Consider the following 21,122-nt stretch of genomic DNA (forward strand, 5'->3'; position numbering starts at 1 on the left):
TTATTTTCAAACAAATAAGCATCCTGAGCATCAGTCAATAAATAAAAAAGGGATGCATGCACATATTGCTTGTTACTTCGGTAGGTTACTTTAAAGCAGTTGACAAAGGAGAAAAGTGTCTTGATAAATATATTAAAAATATTTGGATGATGCATGATTGATACCTTCATCTTGATCTGTTTACAAATAAAATAATCAAATCAGCAGTTTCAATAGATTTTTTTCTTATTTTTTAAAATACATTATTAATATTTGTTTTTTTATTTTATATATATTAATTTTTACAATATACTATATATTAATTTTTTTCATATCATTTAAACATTATATTTTTTTAATTTTTTTTAATAAAAAATCAACAATGAAAGAGAATATTTTATCTAAAATATTTATAATAATGAATACTTTTTGTAACAAATTGCAAAATAAGAATCAAATATATATATAAAAAAAAGGTTACATTTGAAACAATCTCTTTATATTTTTTAAAAAAGTTATATTATATAGGAGTGCTAAACTACACATCATCCATTACTTTATTAGATTCATTTTTTTTGTTCTCTATTTTATTGAATGGTGAGTCCAAGGCCCCAGACCCATTGGAATCATCTTCATTTTTTATTTTTTAAAAAAGAAGAAATATTTGCTCCAAATCTTATATTTTTGACTTTGATTTTAATTTAACCTAAACGCTGCATGCCCATATTAATTATTTCTTGCACTTAATTCATTTCAACACATATTAGAAATCATTGTGATTTTGCTTTTTTTAAAAAAATAAAAAAATAAATAAATAAATAAATAAAATGGAATATAGATATCTTGTAATTGTATTCGATAATTCATAAAGCAATCGGATATGACTACAACAAAAAATTTGTGTGCTATAATTGCAAAAACATGATTATCTTATTGTCACGGTAAATCATTTTATCTCATTATTTTAAATGATCATTCCTTACATGATAAATATAACGTAGTAATTTTAGCAATTACTAATATCCTTGTTAATTTTAGCTGTCGAGTCTATCTAGAAATAGATGAAGATACTGGATATATAGCAGTTGTTATCTTCGAATTGATAGCAAAAGAAATACTGAATTGTATAGCTGTTGATCTCTTCGAACACATAGGCAATGTAGAATGTTTAATGCATTATGTCATTATTCCAGAAGCACCTACTATATTTAGCAAATATTACAACTACAATTTCAGAAAATGAATGGATTATGTACTTGCTTGCAAAAATGAATTAACATGGACAACTGCATTAAAATAAACTCAACGTACTCTCTGCCTATCCTATAAATCAAACTACGTCATTAGTACTCAAAATCTCTTCTTCTTAAACTTCTCACTGTTGTAATTATATACTTAAATAATTAAGACACTAAATTATATCTAAAGTCTATGCTTCCTTTCTTCACTTTGTATATTTTGATCAATTTTTATTTAAAATTCTTTTTTCATCTTCTCATTTACTATTTTGTACTATTTTTTTATTTATTAATTGGGCATGCGGCCCTTACTAGTATATATATATCTATGTATCATATCATTGACTAGACCTTTTGGAGTATAGGCCATATGGTTTGGGCATTCTATTAGGGCATTATAATGGTATCGGAGCCTATTATGATATCCTCATATGATAAGATTGAGGGTAGGTAGTGTATGAGATTCTACATTGCTTGAAAATGAGAAATTCTTATTCTTTATAAGGTTCTAATAGAGTTTTAATTGTATTATTGACTAGTCCTTTTGAAATATAAGTTATGTGGTTTGGGTCTTCTATTGTGGCATTACAATCTACCACACACACAACCACCACCATTGATCCATCGAACTTCATTTCCCTCTCACCATGTCCTAATATCACTAGCATGTGACGTCTTAGTTCCGTCAGTTGACATGTGAGTTTTATGCACTTGGTGACGTTTTCTATGTCGCTCCAAACCAAGTCCTCTTATAGGATTGGTCTCTTCCCTTAATTCAAGCTTCATTTTTTTTCACATTTGTTTCTTTTGGTTTGTTGGAGTTTGTTGACATATGTTATGTAGCCACCTCACTTTTACATCTAACACTCCCTGAGAGGGGGTTATTTCCCACCTTGGCCCGTGTAGGTTCATTCCCTTCGAGGCCCAAGTTGACAATAGATGGCCCCAACATAGAAGTTACAAAGGAATGAGGGCCAGGCTAGGCCTAAGAAGGCCCATCAAATATGGTGACCAGCCACATCACTTACCCGAACCACAGCCCATACTATTGGACAATAGGCATGTCGCATTAAGTGACAGGAAGAACCAGTACACAACGTCAGAACAAGACGTCTACTCACTCTTGTAACCGTGAAAGTGTGGGCACCTCCCCCTCACCTGCCACAAGAGACAAACGGGAAAAGAAAGAACGACCCACATACAATACATGGTGCTCAGTATGCCCTTACACGATCTGCTAGTAGTGAACGAGGACCACCATGATCGGGTATATAGGCATGTCCCAGGATCTGAAGCTTTGATATTTGTATGTACTCATTCTCTTGAAAGCAAATGCTTTTTCCTAGTGCCCTCCTCACAAAAAGATTATTCTAACTTAGGTAACGGAGGTGTCCCTCACCACTCCAAGACCTAAGGATCTTGTAGGTCATCGGGAGGAATTGTTGAGTTGATAAGAATGTGAAACACGACAGCAACATTCACATTCTTAAAAAAATGCCACACATGCCAAAATTTGAGGGATTTGAATCTTATGCACCACAACTATTAGTGCTTCCTATATATAGGCTCATTTTTATTATGAGTAATATTACATACAGTTGTGGAGTGTACAAGCGATGTGCAATCATTGTAAAAAAAATGAGGTCCATTATCAAAAGATTAATTTTTTTTTCATGTGAGTCTCGTATTTATTTACTTTTTTTAAAAGTGATTATGCGACGCTTACGCACACATAGCTATAATTATCATTTCTCTTTTATTATACTTTGAGAGTGATTGTATGTTTTTATTATGAAAAAATCTATCCGTTGATCTTATTTTTTTATTTTTGAAATGAAAATGTTAGGGATCCTGCTTTCTCTTCCCGTTTGACGTGGGCCCTCCACGTTAACCTTCTTTATTTTTTTTCCCACGTTGGCTGAAACACGTTTTGACATCTTCATCCGTGTTTTCTAGAACTATTTGACGTAACCTCAAAGCACTTTCTCTCTCTCTCTCTCTCTCTCTCTCTCTCTCTCTCTCTCTCTCTCTCTCTCTCTCTCTCTCTCTCCCCTTCTCCTTATTCACTTCCTTTGATTCTTTCTCTACTAATGGCGGAAGATCATCCATCACCATCAACAAGCAACACACTCCACGGGCACGACCCAACACTGAAACTCCAACCTCCCAAACGCATGAAATTAGGCATCATCTGCATGAGTCAACCTTTGTTTTAAGCAACCAAAACAAAGCACTTCATCACAGATCAATCCCTCACTCAGCTACCGTGATCCTCCCATGATCTTACTCTCTGAGTGCCTACTCCACGTTGCTTGCTGCTACTGCTATTTATCAGTGTTGTCGAACTCTACACATCCCAAACTTAGCCACCACAACATCAATTTATGGCTTAACTCCAAGCACGTCAAACCTCTATTTTTACTGTTAAAAACAGAGCATATGTGAGCCCTTAGCCAGTTGCTCAACCGTAGCCTAGTAACTCGTTGAAATTCATTTCCCCAAGGTCCAAGCATTCTCCTTCTCCTTTATTTTTTTCCTCGTTGAAACTCTGTTCGTAATTCCCTCACCAACTTTGTCTCTCACTATCTCTCTTGCTATCTCTCTCATCAACTCTATCTCTCTCAATGTTTCTTCATGTTGCAAACCAACCAAATCACCTAGACCAGCAAACCATAACATCTTCTAACCCAAAACTCTACCCAAGGCCACAACAACCACAACTACTGCCCAACCAAGTCTTCCCTCCATCAGTCAAGCCAACCCAACAACATGGAACCACTCGACCATCTAACCGTGAAGCCAACCTCCAACCCACATGGCAACCTTCGTCACTCCCAGTGTACATTGTTGGCCCTGCACAAACTTTTATTAGCCACCAGACTCGCTTCAGCCCCAGTTTTTCCTTCACGCCTCACCTTCTCAAAGCCTCTGTTTGGTTGCTAAAAAACAAAGCAAATTGTCACACTCTCAGTCTCGGTTTTCTCTACATGGACTGCCACCACCTCAAGCAACTTCTCAGCAAGCTGTTCAGCCAAAAAAATCATTGTTTAGCAGCCATCGTGCCGCACCTAGCTCACCGTAGCATAGCATTCTCCCCTCTTCCATAGTGAGACTTGAATCTCTAGCTCTCTCTTGTTTTGTTTCCTAGATTTGAAGTCAAACTGAGGAGATCCCAGTGCCGATTGGAGATGGGTCCGATGAAGGCGAGGGTAGACGGTCAAGGTTTAGGGGTAGTCAAATGGGAGCACTAGTTTGGAAAAAATGAAATGGTTTGGGGGCAATCGAATGGGGGCAAGGGAAGATGATGGTCCCGGGATTTGTTGTGCAAAAATGTAATCGCAGGAAACAAATGAAAAAACAAAGGAAATGCCACAGTAGTGTGCACGGCGACACGTAAAGTTGGACTAAAAAAAGAGATTCAAAAGCTGAGTTTCTAGCATTACCCTTTTTGAAAACATATCGATACATCACAGATTCAACAGTAGATAATATGTTAACACATGGACTCGTGTATGGCAAGAATTTCTTTCACGGAAAGTTACCTTCTTTTAGATATGGTTGAAGATTTTCTCACAACCCTTTCAACATGGTTGAAGAAATGGGTCTCTTTTTTAGGTTTTGATTGGTCACTGAGATTTTTTAGATAAAAATTTTGAGTTTTAAGATTAAATATTAAAATATTATATTTTAATATTATTATTATTTTAAAAATTAAAAAATTAAAAAATTAAATTATTTATTATATTTTATATAAAAATTTAAAAAAATTATAATAATAAAATAAAAATTTTATATTTAAGATTAAAAATTTCAAATACCAAACCAAACCTTAAACTTTTACCAGTGAAAAGTGGAACTGCTTTCCAGGTGGACTTTTTCTTGACCCAAAGTCAGTGGAGAAAAACATGAGACATGCGCATCGATGGATTTTATTTCCCGTTTGCGTGGTGCTAATCCCAATTGTCCGATCAATCCGATTGGTAACTGAACTAACAGTACAGAACCTGCGAATATGCGAACCAAACCGTACAGAATCTCAAATTTCTCTATAAAACGAAATAAAATAAAAACAGTAAGGGAAGAGCAGTCCCTCACATTGGGCACACAGAAGATCTGAATCCGTTCAAGAATTCAACTATTTTTGTAAAAAGAAATACAATTTTGGATTTATTTTGTATCTTTCTTTTATTCTTTTAATATTTTCCATCGATTTTGTTCTCCTACAATCGATTGCATATAAATCAATTTTCATGCCAGACTTCCAATCCCTTCCTTCTGCGCGCCTGCACACACAGATCCATTTTGGGGGGTTTTGATTTACTCTGGGTATTTCTTTAGGTGTAGGGTTTTATTTTATTTTTCTGCTTTCGCTTCTTGAACAACCAATTTCAATGGGCGCTGAGGGTGATTCGAGCGAGTTGAGGGTCAGTCCCGGTGGTGTTGAAGAAGAACAAGTGGTGGTGATTAATATCCGGTGCTCCAACGGCTCGAAATTTACTGTGAGGACCAGCCTCAAGTCCTCGGTTAGCGCATTCAAAGCGGTACTGGCTCAGAATTGTGATGTCCCAGCTGATCAGCAGAGATTAATTTACAAAGGTCGCATTTTGAAGGATAATCAAACCCTAGAAAGCTATGGTACGTGTCTCGATTCCTCACTCTGTCCATGAAAGTTTTAATTTTAATTTAATTTTATCGTTTAGGTTCAATTTATATCATGGGATATTCAATTATGGTTTAGTTCGCTGAGGATTCTATCATATAGAATTTTTAGTTTAAATCACTTGTTATCTGTTGAATATTCATATTGATAGAAAAGTGAAACTGGTTTCTTGAGATTTTAAATTTTAAGTCGCCAATGCCTGTTTTCTTTGGGTCGGGCAAATGGGCATTGTGAAACTCTTGGAGATTTTAAAGTTGATTGAAATGTGGGGCTTTATTTATTTGTATTTGTAGACTATTGTAAAGAAAGGTACCGGGTTATCCAACATGTACTGATGCTTGGAAGTCTTCAAATATATGTGGTTCGGGGTATTTTGACTGGAAGAGTGACTGATAGAAGCGTGTTTTTTGTTGAGGATATTTCCAGTCATTTCAGCTAATAGAAATGATGGTACCGATTTTCCTTTTGGTGGCAGGGTGAGGGGAACATTAGGTGAAGTCACCATTGTTTGTTTTATATTTTGTTTCTATACTTCTGCAGGCATCTTTATTTGTGTGTTGATTTGTGCAATAGATAATTGGGCATCTTTAGTGATTTATTTGAGCCTTATTTGCAGTAGCTTATAGACGTGGAGTCATTAAGAGTTTGCTTTATAGAGGTCTTTCTTCTCATGTGGTTGATCTTGTTTTCCATTCTCTTTCTTATATTTTGTACTTCTCTTTTGTTAAGGTTTGCAGGCAGAGCACACCATTCACATGGTTCGTGGGTTTGCTTCAGCTGCATCAACACCTGCTGCTGTAAATGCTACCGCTACTGGTAATTCTGGAAGTCCCAACAATACACCAGGTGTTACAAGGGGCGTTGGCTCAAATGAAGGTGGGGGCTTGGGAAGTGCTGGTCTTGGTGCCTCTTTATTTCCTGGATTAGGTTTCACATCTGGATTGTTTGGAGATGGTCTGCCGGAGTTTGAACAAGTGCAGCAACAGCTGACTCAGAACCCAAACATGATGAGGGAAATAATGAATATGCCTGCCATTCAGAGCCTAATGAACAATCCTGACTTAATGCGCAGCTTGATCATGAGCAATCCTCAGATGCAAGAGCTCATTGACCGGAATCCAGAGCTCGCTCATGTACTTAATGACCCTGGGATTCTCCGACAGACAATAGAAGCGGCAAGGAACCCTGAGCTCATGCGTGAGATGATGCGAAACACTGACCGGGCAATGAGCAACATTGAATCTTCCCCTGAGGGATTTAACATGCTCAGACGTATGTACGAAAATGTTCAGGAGCCATTTCTGAATGCCACAACAATGGGTGGGAACACTGGAAATGATTTGAGTTCAAATCCATTTGCAGCACTTTTGGGAAACCAAGGTGGGCCCCAAGTCAGGGATGGTGCTAATAACCCTTCAACTACTGGTTCTGAAACTACTAGCGGGATTCGCTCTCCAAATACAAATCCACTCCCTAACCCTTGGAGCAATATTGCTGGTAATCTTTGCCCTTCTTTGCCCTTTCTTAGCTTTTATATTTCGGCTTTGGTATTCATATGTATTCATTGGCATCATAGAAGAGAAAAGCAAGCAGCAAGAACTTGTGATTTCCTGACCAACTGTCACGCCTCTCTTTGTTGAGGTTTATTTGTTGGGATCAAGCTGCATAATTATGTAGAACAGAACATCTTACTATCCTAGCAGAAAATTGCAGCTTTTTTATCTGTTTTTTTTTTTCATTAGATACGTTGTCATCAAATGTAAATTTTACTAATTATAATCATCATATGTGTTAATATATGATATGTCAGGTGGTACTCAGACAACAACTACACGTCCAAATCCAACTGGGGATTCAAGAATACCCGGTATTACTGGTCTTGGAGGGTTCGGTCTCCCTGATATGGAACACACATTGAATGGCATCCCAGATGCTGCTCAACTGAATCAGTTTTTGCAAAATCCAGCTGTGTCACAGATGATGCAAAGCTTACTTTCTAATCCCCAATATATGAATCAGGTTACTACAACTGGGATTACTATCTTAGTTGAATATATCATATTTCCCGAGATTTGGGCTTTTTCCATGTATTTAATAGGTACTTTTCCTGAATGTTAGATTCTAAACCTCAACCCTCAACTGCGTGGCATGTTTGATATGAATCCTCAATTAAGAGAAATGATGCAAAATCCAGACCTTCTACGTCAGTTAACTAATCCCGATACAATTCAGGTTCTTCTTTGCACACATGGTCCCAATCTCTCTCTCTCTCTCTCTCTCTGTGTATGTGTGCGATATATTCACGTTGTTTTTATGTTGTAATATTCATTGACACCAGTTGATACCATTCACTATTGAGTTTGAGTTTTAAGTCATGGTCATGGTTGGCAACAATCATGTTTTACTCCATAAGATGTTTTGGCTGCTAATAAATTTGAGATTGATTGTATTTGGTGACCATGCTTGCAATATTTTCACCATGAAGTTGAATTGTGATTCACCTATGCTTGACATATCTTTTGCTCTGCTCTGTGCTGCTGCTTGCAGCAAATGCTAGCTTTACAGCAATCGCTTCTCTCCCGGCTTAATCAACAGCAATCAAGCCGGTAAGTGGGATGTATAATTCTTTGTTACTTGAGTGGTGCCATTAGTTTGCTTGCAGCAAGGTTGTGGTGGGTTCATGTAGGTTTGTGCTCATGTAAACTAGCCAATGAGTAATCATAAATGTTTTCTGGATGATTAGTTCGACATCAGGGCTTCCCTACTAGAAATTTAAATAATTAATTTTCGCAGAAAATTCATGCCCTCGCTGAGTATTATAAGCATTGTTTTGATCCTTGTTGTAAAAAATAATTATTCTTGGATTTTAGGAAGTGGCCGCTCCTTTATCTTAATCATATCGCTTTCAGTGCCACCATCTCTATCACGTCCCCTTGGACTGATTTCAGTTTCTCAGGCTTCTCAAACACCATTGTTATGGATACTTGGTTGGTTGTAAAAGATTTTTACCGTTGGGACTTTGATAAATGGCCACCCTTTTTATCTGAATTCTAGATTATAGCACCACTGCTCTACTCTAATCACCTTGGTGTGATTCAATCCACCGTGACTTGTCAAACATACTGTATGTAAATGCACCGTATAGCTTTTTAGCCTGTGGTCTTCATAGAGATTTTCTTTGCATCATATTGACCGGCATTCATTAATTCATGATGTTGGCTCTTACTACCATTACTGCTCTCTTACAGGGATCAAGCCCAGACTGGTGGGACTACAGGTAGTTCAGAAGATAATGATTTAGCAGCTAATCTCATATTATAGTTAATTCTGTTGTCACGTTTTTCCTTCCCAATTAAATTTCCATTGATTTGATGTTCTTGCTAACAGGAACACCTAATAATGCCGCAGCAATGGAATTGATGATGAACATGTTTGGTGGTCTTGGAGCTGGCAGCTTGGCTGTTCCAAATACCCCAGATGGTTAGAATTCGTTCATTGATCACAATTTTTAAGAACTGTAGCCGTTTGTTTGACACTAATATTTATCTTTTGCTTCTTCTGTAGTACCCCCCGAAGAACTTTATGCAACTCAACTTTCACAGCTCCAAGAAATGGGTTTCTTTGATGCTCAGGAGAATATCAGGGCACTGCGGGCTACTTCTGGGAATGTCCATGCCGCAGTAGAGCGACTTTTGGGGAATCCCGGACAATAATTTTACTGGGGGTTTCCATTTTTTTTTTTTTTTTATCATATTCTATTTTGATGTAGTTACTTGGGGAACAGTGATTTGGAGCTGTAAGAATAGTTAATTTGCACTGGTACCATGTAAAGGCACGCGATGTCCAGAGGAACATTCTATTTGGGGGCGTGTTAATAAGGAAGGAGACGCTTTTATACAGCCGTGAGCTTATGGTTTATACAAGCATGTGCATTACTGGATCATTTTGGTACCTTTGTCCCTTTCTATCGATTTACTGCCCTCTCACTTTTCCATACGCACATTTCTTATGAAAGAAAAATCAATTATCATTACTTTAATAATCATTTTTTACGCGACATTAAATGATTGATAAATACGTAAATTTAATAGAGAAAATCTGTTTGTAAGTCTTGCTTTTTATTAACTTAACATACTGCTAATGTATGAGTTTTTCGCATAAGCTATATTACAATTGATGTTTTGATTTTTTTAAAAATTATAATGGGTCCCACTATAAATGGTATATGAACATACGGACTTATTTGTAGTAAAGTTCAAATTAATACACCGGCTCATGATTATTAAATAAATTGGTACTTCTATTCATTTGATTACATAAATGAGATAATAATAATAATAGAACATTTAACAACAAATTGTATAACATCTAATTACCGGATGGCTAAAAAAAATTGAAAGAATGATTAAAATGAAAATATTGGAGGCTTCAAACTGCCATAATGTCTCATTCAATATGAACACATTGTCCCTTGATATAGATGTAAGAAGAGCCATTTATAATACTACTAGGAGAGTTAGGCGTGCCGAGCCTAAGATGATTGCATTGGGGTGCATGCATGGCTCGAGTGGTGAGGCATTAGGCTTCCAAAATTAGAGGAAGATCAAGTTGTGGTCAATTCTTTGATTTTATAGATTTGGATGGCAAATCCCTTAAATTAAGGGGAGTGGGCAATTTTTTCTTAATGTGGACGGCCATGTTCCTTTTAATTAGAAGTTTATTTATTTGTTAACTTGATTCCTTTATTTTAAGCATGAGATTTTGTTTTCTTAAACTTAGAAGTTGGATCTATGATTGAGATCTAAATCTAAATTTAGGTTAAGGGAAGTAACTGGGGCAAAGTGGCGCCAACCTAGTGTTCCCTATTTATATCTTTGGTTTACATTGTTATTTTATTATTATTATGTTTTCTTGAATGAATGATAATTTTTTTTTTCAAAATCTTCGAAAGTTAAGTGCTAGCTCAAATTAATCTTGATTTTCACTAACAAACTAATTTGAATCTTTGTGTTGTAACCCTAAATCTAACTAACCAACACGCAACAAATCATAAATCTAATCATCCAATTAGTTAGGTACAAATGAGTGATAGTGAGGCTTGTATCACCCCTTCACGCTTGGGTCATGTCTCACAAAGTTTTCGTAAAGTCTAGGGCTCAAGTGTACATAACCCAAACTTTTGAGGCCGATTTCCCAATCCTCGAGAACCTCGGGACCAGTCTCAAACTTCCCAGACACACAGCCCAAGGGACAAAAATTACTCAAAATGATAAATTCTTCTGTAGTTAGAGCGAAAGCTACCAGCTTTTGAAACCTGCTCTTCTATTTCTCTCACAGAGTCGCTTCCAATTAGCTAAGGTAATCACAATGCTCTTCCTTCTCTCCGTTGATTCGAAATCTTCTTGAATCCGGGTCTTCCTTTCTGGGTAGAGGTTTACTCCGTTGGATTGTTGTTTCATTTTTGTTGGTATGCATGTTTTAGGTGTTTTTGTGTAAAGTGACGGAAAATCTTGATTGCATGCGAATCTGAGTGTGGGAAGCTCTTTTTGCAAATTGATTTCAATGCGCCTCGTTTATTCTTTATTTTAACGGAACCCATATTCCCTAATTGGGTTTTATGGTTATTTAAGTGTTCTGAATGATGGTATTCTCTTTTCTGCATTGTTGTCTATGAAAGCTCAAGAAGTGAATTACCCATGATTTGAGCAAATTGGTCTGATATTTTGTTATTCATTGGATTGACTTTCATGAAAATAGTATTACATTGATGGATTGGACCGTATGGTGGTTCAATTATCATGTGATACAATCTTTCACGTAGTTGGATGGGGATTTTCTTGCGGATGGGGGTGAGATATATTTCCTACATTTCGATTCTATTATGTACAACTTAAGGTTCACACTTTAGACAGATGCCGGTTCAAGTGTTGCCTTAATTTCACTTAGTAATACGCTTATTGTGTTCAGAAAGTGTTAATAGTTTACAGGTGCAATTACCTTGACTGTGCAGAATAGCAAATGATCAAAGATGGAGTTGGCACTTTAGATTTTTGAACTACATAATTAGGCAATTGAAAGATTAAAGAAGAAAGTGATGGACACCTGAATATTGAAAATTACTTGCTTTTTATCTGGCATTAAAATATGGTGCTTATGTAGTATTATAAAGCAAAGCTATAAGGCTATATGTTTTTATTTTGCTAATTCCTAAATAGTTGCCTCTTCAAGTTATCCGCCACCATATTCCCTAACAAAGTTCCAGATATATTAAGAGAATAAAGGTAGAAGTTTGGTACAATGATGCCAAGGACTAGAAGGTTTTAGGATGAAGTAATTTTGTGGTTATTTTGAATTTTTAAAATGATGAAATACTTCACCCTTTATTTTTACGTTGTAACTATGTATACTTTTTCTGTATCATTGTTGGTGACCGTAGTTAAAATCTGACTTATATACTATTATACAGAAAATCTGTACTTATTGCTAATTGGCAATAGGTATGGGTAGATGAGAACATTTTTCATTGCTTAATCACAATTCAAAATGATCTAGAAGCTTCTTTGGTCTATGGTTGATCTTGGCGAGTGCAGTTGGTTGTACTTGATGGAACCATTATTTACTATTTTGTATCAATCTCGACTGAATATCATTACTTTCTGATCTGTATACAGTCACGATCTTATACATCCAGGGTTGTTGCAAAAGGAGGCTTGAAGAAAATGTCTTGGCTAACCTTGAAGCTTCCACCTTAGGTGAGTGAGGTGAACATCTCATGTTTAGGCCTTGGCCTTTGGTTTAAAACATGTTTGTCCCCGAAACATTAGTTAAGAGAAGTGTCAGGTCTACAAAGAGAATTACAAAAAATTACCATACATATTGATGTGGCTTGATGTGGTACATCAAATTTACTTTACAATAAAAAGAGCTTCAAAATCTAACATACCACATCAAGCCATGTTAGTTGTAAAGTAGTTTTTTGTAATTCTTTTGTGGACCAAGCACTTCTCTTAGGTTAAAAGTTGAATATATTTTCTTTCTTATCTTTCCCCTTTCTTAATAAAACTTGATCTTGTTATGCATATCTAATTCTGCAAGTTATTATAATTATTCCAAAACTCTTCACATTGAAGACACTGACACTTTAGTTTTCGAGTGTCTTATTTTCATCTCCAATTTTTTTCCTCAATTTGTTTTGGTGATGTGCATTTTTTTTGTCTTGTTATGTTAATTTGCTAAATTGTGGTCAGTTGATCTTCTTTTTAAGCTTTGATTGAAGCTTGGCTTTTCTTTTTTTGGCACATAGAGTCTTGTCAATGTACTGATATCCTAAATAGAAGACAAGAGTTGACTTGTGAGACATTTTTATGTGCCAAGTCTTGTGAGACTGGCACATGTTTCAAGAGTTAACTTGTGAGACATCTTTATGTGCCAAGCCTTGTGGGAGTAACATGTATCAATTGATGCTCATATATACTGGGACCAATATCAAGGACACATATGGGTTTTCATGCTATTCAGTCTCTATATTTGATATAAGTTTCTTCTTCTGATATTTCAAGCTCTGCCGTTTTGAACCATAGTTTTCTAACTATTTATATTCTGAATTTCTAAGTTTCTTCTTTGGAAGTCATGTTGATTCAGATGGTTCAACAAACAATAGACTCTAAATTCAGTGAATATGGGATGGGAAGTACTGAAAATGACTCGCCTACTTGTGATTTGCAACATTCTGTTGCTGTAAAGAAGACAGCTTTGAGAGATCTGCAGAATGATAATAGAATTATGATGCCCAACTCTACTGAAAACTCTCCACTTCTGAAGGATAGAAATCCAATTAGTGATGCCCTTGAAGTTTCTGGTGCCAAAAAGCCCTCACTTGAGTGCCCTGAAAGCCCCCCTCAATACCAATCTCCAAGCAGCAATGCTGCAAATGGGCATCTTGTCTATGTCCGTAGAAAATCTGAAGCAGAACTAGGCAAGAGCAGCACTGGTGATAGCACGAGCATTAATGCCGAATGCCTGCAGTCAAGGAAACTCAATCACCAGGAGGAGACCACTCGACCTAAATCCCAGATGGAGCCAAAGGTCTCTTGTTTTCCGGCATTTGCTCCTCTTCCAATGGTGGCATCCATGAGCTCATCTGGAAAACCTTCAGTTCCTCATAATCTTGGGAAGCCTAGTATGATGTTAGCACCAGTAGAGCCCAATAACCATCCTGTTGCTTCTGCTGCCCCGTTCTTAAGTAATCCAAAGGGATCATGGGAAGAACGATACCATCAACTGCAGATGTTCTTAAGAAAATTGGACGAAGCTGATCAAGAGGATTATCTCCAGAGTATGCCCTTCAATCTCAAAGAAGTCAGCTTAAGATGCTTTATTTGCCACTTAAATTCTAATATATTGTTCCTTTTTTTTATTTATGTGATCTTTAGCGCTTCGCACGTTCTCTCCAGTTGAACTCAGCAGATATGCTGTTGAGGTGGAAAAGAGATCGATTCAGCTTTCGCTGGAGGAAGGTAATATGAAATTATGGATTTATTGTCTTTTGACATTTCAACGGTTTCTAACAGAAATTTCATAAATTGGACGGGTATTTTTCTCTTGTTTACCATCTGGTCAATTTTTTTTTTTTTTTTTCTGGATACATATTCTGATCATTGTTGTCAGTTATCAAATGAAATATTTGATAACCCATTAAATAGATTCCAAAAGATATTTATTGAACTAGATAATTAGTCAAGTTAAGCATTCTAGTTTGAATTAAGAAAAAAACCCCATCAAAACTTTCACCCAATATATACTTTTTTCTATTCCACATTGGTAAAAGAGGAAGGAATTGAAGAGACTCGATGGAGGATGGAGAAAAGACCGACATGGGGTTAAAAATAATGTCTTTTAGATTTGTAGAAACTTTTTAGGATCAAAGTTTTGAGTTAAAAAAGTCTATTTATGTTTTTTTTTTTTTTTTTTTTCCTTCCCATAATTTGGAGGCCAAATTCTTGGATAGAAAAAAAAAACCATATACGTTTTTGTCACTTGTTTTAGGGATGAGGAGGATCTTTGAGGACAGCCGGGGGTCTTTTAGAAATTTTTCGGGGAGGAAGGGGGCCTAGGGGATTTCTTTTGTTCAATATGAGCAAAGAGTCAGCTCCCAGGTCAAGGGTCTCTGTCTCATCTAGCTGCGCTTATTAAAAAAGATAAAATGAGAGATTAAACTGTGGTGCTCATGGGACTCAATTAATTGCTAAAGGATGTTTTGTCATTATTTGGGGCCATGACCTACTAGCCCCCTCCCTCTATCCCTGAACTCCTTATTCAACTTCCATGGGGTAGTTTAGGGAAGTGCACATTTTGGAGATTTATTAATTGCTTTAATGAACCCTTGTGCATTTTTATGCCTATTTATATGCTAGATATCGTGAATGAATTTGATAATCCTCTGCTCGTTCCCATTGCTGTCCGTCTGCTAGTACTGTTGATTAGGAAGTTGAAGGCATTTTGTGCTTCGTGCTATCAAAATTATTAATATTGTGGGGATTCATTAACAACTTCATATATGACCATTGATGATTTAGGATCCAACTGCAGAGTTGTTTGAAACTTCATCATGCTTTCTTCTTGAGACCTATAATTATTTGTTAAACACGGCCATGACATTGAGCATTAAATGTGTCATAACGATTAGACATACCTCTTGTAGGGGCAAGACAATATAATTGAGTAGTAGTTTTAGATGGCAGTGTCAGTTATTATTCTAGTTGTGGAATTCCATTTTCCGAGAATTTTGTTTTGCTTACCATACCTTGACTAACTGAAGTGACGTATGAATACTCTTAAGGCAATGGGAAGCCCTTCTATCCCATTCTTATTTGTTTTTTCATTATTACAGCAAAAGAGTTGCAGCGGGTAACTGCTTTGAATGTCCTGGGAAAATGTATAATGGATTTTAAAGCACCCTCAACTCATCAAGACCGTTTAGAGAAGTGAGAGGACAGGGTGAACACTATATGTGTATTGGGCAAAGATAGTTTGCAGACAACCCGTGCTTAACTCTCTTTTCCCCCCCTTTTCTCAGGCTTCTCTGCTGTGCTCATCCTCCCACTTTGGTTGGTACTCACTGTAATATTGTGATTGCCACTGTAATTTTCCATGTCTAGTAGTGAGATGCTATGGACAATATGAAATTGTTACTGCGTTAGGTTGAGAGAAAGGATATAGAAAAACGAGTGTTTAACTGTGATGCATTGCTTCTGTTTCCACTGGGGGCCGTATCTCTGTATATAAATGCAAGTTAAGAGTAAGTCATTGCTTGTAATTTTTCTTTTTAATCGAGACAAATTGATTATTTTTTGAAGTTGGGATGGTGAAAAAAAAGGGTGAGGGTCTATAATTGGAGATTCTTTTTGGTTTTGTTGTGCTAAAGTTCCTATATCAAGGGGTTAAACATGTATATGTATGCCCCTTAATGCGGATGCGGCGGTGATTCTGAGACATGACAAAAGATATAGGCTATGTTGCCAAATGTGAATGCAGCTTTCTAACCTGCCATTGATAGGCTTCTGAATTTTCCTCTGACCCATTGTGGGACAGGAATCTAAGGATGAATATTATATATTACATTTTTATCTTATTGATAGTTATTCGATTGACGCTAATATTTAAAAAAAAAAAAAATATTCATCGGTCAATCGACAATATCATATTATTACAATGAAGTGATGCTTGATTGTTCATATATAAAATAAATGAAAAATGATAGTTGCAGTTGTGAGTATGTAAATGTTGTGTAATCACTTTAAAAAAAGTGAATGAATACGGGGTTTATATGAAAAGAAATAAATTTTTGAATAATGGACTTCATTCTTTTTTAAAGCGATTGTACGATGTTTACACACTTTATGATTCTATGTAGCATTACTCAAAATGAACTCCACATTGAATTATCTATTCTTCACATCATATTATATGATATTAGTATTTCATTATCCTTCCTCCACCGTCACAATCTCTATCTCCTTCGGCTGCAACTCAATAGCAACTATACTCACACTGGAAAGATATGTGATTCTCCTTTGGGTTGATATTAGTTTTTGACATGTTCTCTAGGTCCTCTATTTGCAATCAATGTAAACTGATTCCGTAGCTTAATAGCCATACCCCCCATTAAAATCAAAAGGAACCTGGCGTCCTGAAAGAGATAAACCCAACAACATATTCCAGCATATATGTTGGATAGTTTAACCTAAAGTTAATTTAGCCAATATGTGACTAAATCCAATGCAGCATTATTTATAGGGAAATGATTGATATGAGAAATTATATATACAAGTCTTAAATGTATAAATCTCGTGCAAGTTCTTTATAAAAAAGTAAATCTTACCATGAAAAAGGATGAAAAACTTACTTTTTCTTGATAAGGTCTACATTTTTATAAAAGATTTGTACATTTAAAATTTATATATAATATAATTTGCTTTGTACGTATTTATCTTTAAAAAAAAAAAGGAAAAATTAAAATCTCTATTAATAAAAAACTTAAATTTTAATAATATACTTCCGTATTCTTTTTAAAAAGAATGTCCCCCGAAAACTTGCCAATGATATTGACCACGTTTCAAACTTTCTCAAGATTTTATTTCCATTTTCTCGCTCTCGATCCCATATGGACCGTACAGACTTTGAACTTCGTTTACCTCCAACGAAGCGTTGTCGATTTACTATTTCACCCATACTTGTTTCGAACCTTCCAACAGCAAAATACTCCCAAGGGGTATCCTAGTAAATGGAACCCAAGTAACCACCCCCACCCCCAAACAATCCCGAACTGAAAATAACTGCCCGATTGGAAGCGACTCTTCCTCTCCCTCTCTCTCTCACGGACTATAGTAACCGCCAACACCCCTACATATACAACACTTCAAACACTTGAAAGCTTTTTTTTTCCTCTTTCCTTTTTTCAGTTTCTTAACCAATCTCTATGACGACAACCACCACTGGCTCCGATCTCTGCTTACCCTCTTCGCCGCCTCTTCACGAAGAGAAAGCTCGCCGCAAGAAGCGTTCGAAACCGATTAGGATCGATGGAATGATGGAACTGAGTTCGAGCGGCGTGGTTTCGAAGCCGAAACACTCGAAGAAACCCGACCCAAGTGCGCCCAAGATCACGCGGCCCTGCAGCGAGTGCGGCAAGAAGTTCTGGTCGTGGAAGGCCTTGTTCGGGCACATGCGGTGCCACCCGGAACGACAGTGGCGTGGGATTAATCCCCCGCCGAATCTGCGCAGACCCGTATCGCTACCGCTGAGTAGTTTCGATGGTCTGGTGATGATGACTCAAGAGGATCACGAAGTTGCAGCGTGTTTGTTGATGATGGCCAATGGGGGCAATGAGAATGAGGGTAAGAGCAAGAGTGTTGCTGATAGTTATCATCGAGGAATTCCAGATTCAGAATGCTTATTTCGAGAGGAGGCGGCTGAGGAGGCGAGTTTCCGGTTTGAGTGTTCGAGTTGTAAGAAGGTGTTTGGGTCGCACCAGGCTTTAGGAGGGCACAGGGCCAGCCACAAGAATGTGAAAGGGTGTTTCGCAATAACGAGGAGTGATGGTGATCAGGTTGAGGATCACAGCGGTGCTGATGAGAGGGATAGCGTGGAGGACAAGGTGTTGATGGTTTTGGGATCAGGGCATAAATGCAGTATTTGTTTGAGGGTGTTTTCTAGTGGGCAAGCTTTGGGTGGGCATAAGAGGTGCCACTGGGAGAAAGAGGATGACCCATTAATGCTAAGCCAGCAAGGGCTCAGCCCTTGTGGAACAAAGGAGGGTTTTGGGCTGGACTTGAATATGCCTGCCCCAGTGGAAGATGGCTCCTCCTCTTCTAATTTTTCTTCAGAATTGACTTTGGATTTAAGGTTGGGACTATAAAAGTTAGGTTCTTTTGTCAATTAGGTTACTTGCTAAACTGATCTATATTGTAATCTAGAATTCTGTCACATTGATGGTGTTTGACTTGACGGAGAAAGGGAGTTGTTTGTTTTGGCTCCACAACTGGGAGACAGAAATTATTTGTTTCATATATAGACGACATATGGAAAGAAATTTCTTTACAATAAATTTACAGAGGTTATTAGATTGATGTGGGTGAATCTTTCTAGCTTATGGCACGTATTTTTTCTTTCTCTTGTACTTTGATTGGGCATGTGTTTGAAACACTTACTGGTCCTTGCGTAAATTACATTTCTGTTTTCTAGCAAGATGGCTTTGAACATGTCTTGTCGCTGCACCTATGTTAGGAATTCGTTGGCCTTTGCTCGATCAAGGGGGATTGTCCACAACCTTGTCATCAGTAATTTGATCAACAGGGGTTTTAACCTCTATGTTCTGGGTATTGTATGTTCCCCTCCCAGTATAATGGAGTTGTAATTGTGTGGATATAGTTCAACAGCTGGGTCCTGACCGAATATGATAGTTGGGGTATGAAGATCTCTCGGGGTTTTGTGTTTCGACTGCTGCTATTCGATCCATCTCTTGGATGTTGAGCTTCAATTTTACCGTTGCAGTCCACCAAGTAGTAAGGTCCTGTTTGACATTAGATTGCGGCTACTGATCCATCTGATAGATTTTGAGTTACAAGCTTTTTGCAGCCAATAGCTTTAATTGGTTTCAATTCAGGTCCACTGGGGGGGACAGTGATATGCAGCTAGCTGTTCGACCTTATGGATCTCTAGTGAGTCATATGATGGTTCGATTTGTGAGTTCTCATATTGCCGTGCAGCTCTCCATCTTTAGTATGTTGAATTAGAAGCCATCTGAATGTAGTGCAACTGTTTGATTAGTTTAATATTAAGGCCTGGACTTTTGGTCAAAAAGTTGTTAATATAGGTTTTGTGGTGAGGTTCTGTTTTGAAACTGGTGGTGGAGTTTGCCGGCCACATATTTTAGACGAAGTACAGATTTATGATTGTAAAATGTCGAATCAATGCTGGTAGACTTCTGATTACTGATAGTGAACCGGGGTAAAACAAGATTGAGATGAAAGAACTTATAGAAGTAGACAATGGAAACGCAAGTCAATTCGTTATTATTTTCTTGAGATAACAGACACCAGAACATTCATTACTTTATATAGGCCCCAGCACTTTTACCTGGTTCGGAATTGGATCTCGTATCACGTATGACATCCTTATCGATATTGTGTTAGGCGGTTGTGGTACGGGGCATACAATTACAACTGAAGTAGAAATGAGAAAGAATAAAAGAAATAATAAGGAACTCTAATTGTAGAAGAATTTCACTTATAACGAAATGATTACAAGAATTTCTCTCTAGAATAAGAAGAGCACAATTGACAATACCCTCTCTTATAAAAGGAGAAAACTCACTCTTTCTTATAAAAGGAGAGACAATATATAGGAGAAACCTCACTATTTTTCTTTCTAAAACTCTCTCTTCTTTTTCTAAATTTTTCTTTCAAAATGGGATAGGTTTTTAAAAACAAAAACATGTATTTATAGGAGTTAAAGGAGGTGGAAGATGGCGGAAGCAAATGGAAGATGGCGGAAGCAAATGTGAATGCAAGCTTGATGTAGGTTGTCAACTAGCCACCATTTTTGACCCATAAAGAAGATAGCGGAAGCAAGTGTAAGATGGCGGAAGCAAGTGTAAGATGGCGGAAGCAAATGTGAATGCAAGCTCAACTAGCCACCATTTTTGACCCATAAAAGTACATAAAAGTGGCTTTACCGCTACATATCTCCTACTTAAAGTCACTTTTGTAATCCTTCTATCTTTTCTACACTTTCCATCTCCATGCCGCTTACATATCTGCTAGGCCTAAGGAGGATTGACACCAGATAAACTTATCATTATTAATTGGCTTTGTTAATATATCTGCTAGGTTGTCTTTTGTATGGATTTTTTGTATCTCCACACTTCCTTCTTCCACCTTCTCACGAATGAAGTGATACTGAATTCGTATGTGCTTTGTCCTTGAATCAAATGCTGGATTCTTTGCCAAATGCAAAGCGCTCTGATTATCACAAAATAAATCAACATTTTCTTGTACGTGTCCGAGCTCTTCCAGTAGCATTTGCAACCATATTGCCTCTTTGCTAGCTTGTGTAGCTGCGACATATTTTGCCTCCGTTGTAGAAGTAACCACGATAGACTGCAATTTTGAAACCCAGCTTACAGCTCCTCCAGCAAGAGTAAACACATAACCTGAGGTGGACTTGCTCTTGTCAAGATCACCTGC

General features: G+C 37.0%; 3 protein-coding genes across 3 annotated transcripts; all 3 read left to right on the top strand.

Moving 5' to 3' along the window:
* The first annotated feature begins 5,174 nt into the window (after nt 1–5,174).
* On the top strand, nt 5,175–9,820 carry LOC122310902 (ubiquitin domain-containing protein DSK2a-like). Its single transcript, XM_043125147.1, has 8 exons — nt 5,175–5,852; nt 6,607–7,374; nt 7,688–7,896; nt 7,996–8,109; nt 8,425–8,483; nt 9,126–9,154; nt 9,265–9,357; nt 9,442–9,820. The coding sequence occupies exons 1-8, from the start codon at nt 5,609–5,611 to the stop codon at nt 9,588–9,590; spliced, it is 1,665 nt and encodes a 554-aa protein (XP_042981081.1). The 5' UTR covers nt 5,175–5,608; the 3' UTR covers nt 9,591–9,820.
* A 1,423-nt stretch (nt 9,821–11,243) lies between these two features.
* Nucleotides 11,244–16,178, top strand: LOC122310969. The gene is made up of 5 exons (XM_043125272.1): nt 11,244–11,303; nt 12,549–12,629; nt 13,490–14,212; nt 14,310–14,393; nt 15,767–16,178. The coding sequence occupies exons 3-5, from the start codon at nt 13,507–13,509 to the stop codon at nt 15,862–15,864; spliced, it is 888 nt and encodes a 295-aa protein (XP_042981206.1). The 5' UTR covers nt 11,244–11,303; nt 12,549–12,629; nt 13,490–13,506; the 3' UTR covers nt 15,865–16,178.
* Nucleotides 16,179–17,534: 1,356 nt separating this feature from the next.
* LOC122311601 (zinc finger protein ZAT3-like) lies at nt 17,535–19,716 on the top strand. Its single transcript, XM_043126208.1, has one exon. It carries the CDS (start codon nt 17,855–17,857, stop codon nt 18,791–18,793), a length of 939 nt encoding a protein of 312 aa, XP_042982142.1. The 5' UTR covers nt 17,535–17,854; the 3' UTR covers nt 18,794–19,716.
* The last annotated feature ends 1,406 nt before the right edge of the window (nt 19,717–21,122 follow it).

This window comes from Carya illinoinensis, chromosome 5 (genome assembly GCF_018687715.1).
Source record: "Carya illinoinensis cultivar Pawnee chromosome 5, C.illinoinensisPawnee_v1, whole genome shotgun sequence".
Classification (NCBI taxonomy): domain Eukaryota; kingdom Viridiplantae; phylum Streptophyta; class Magnoliopsida; order Fagales; family Juglandaceae; genus Carya; species Carya illinoinensis.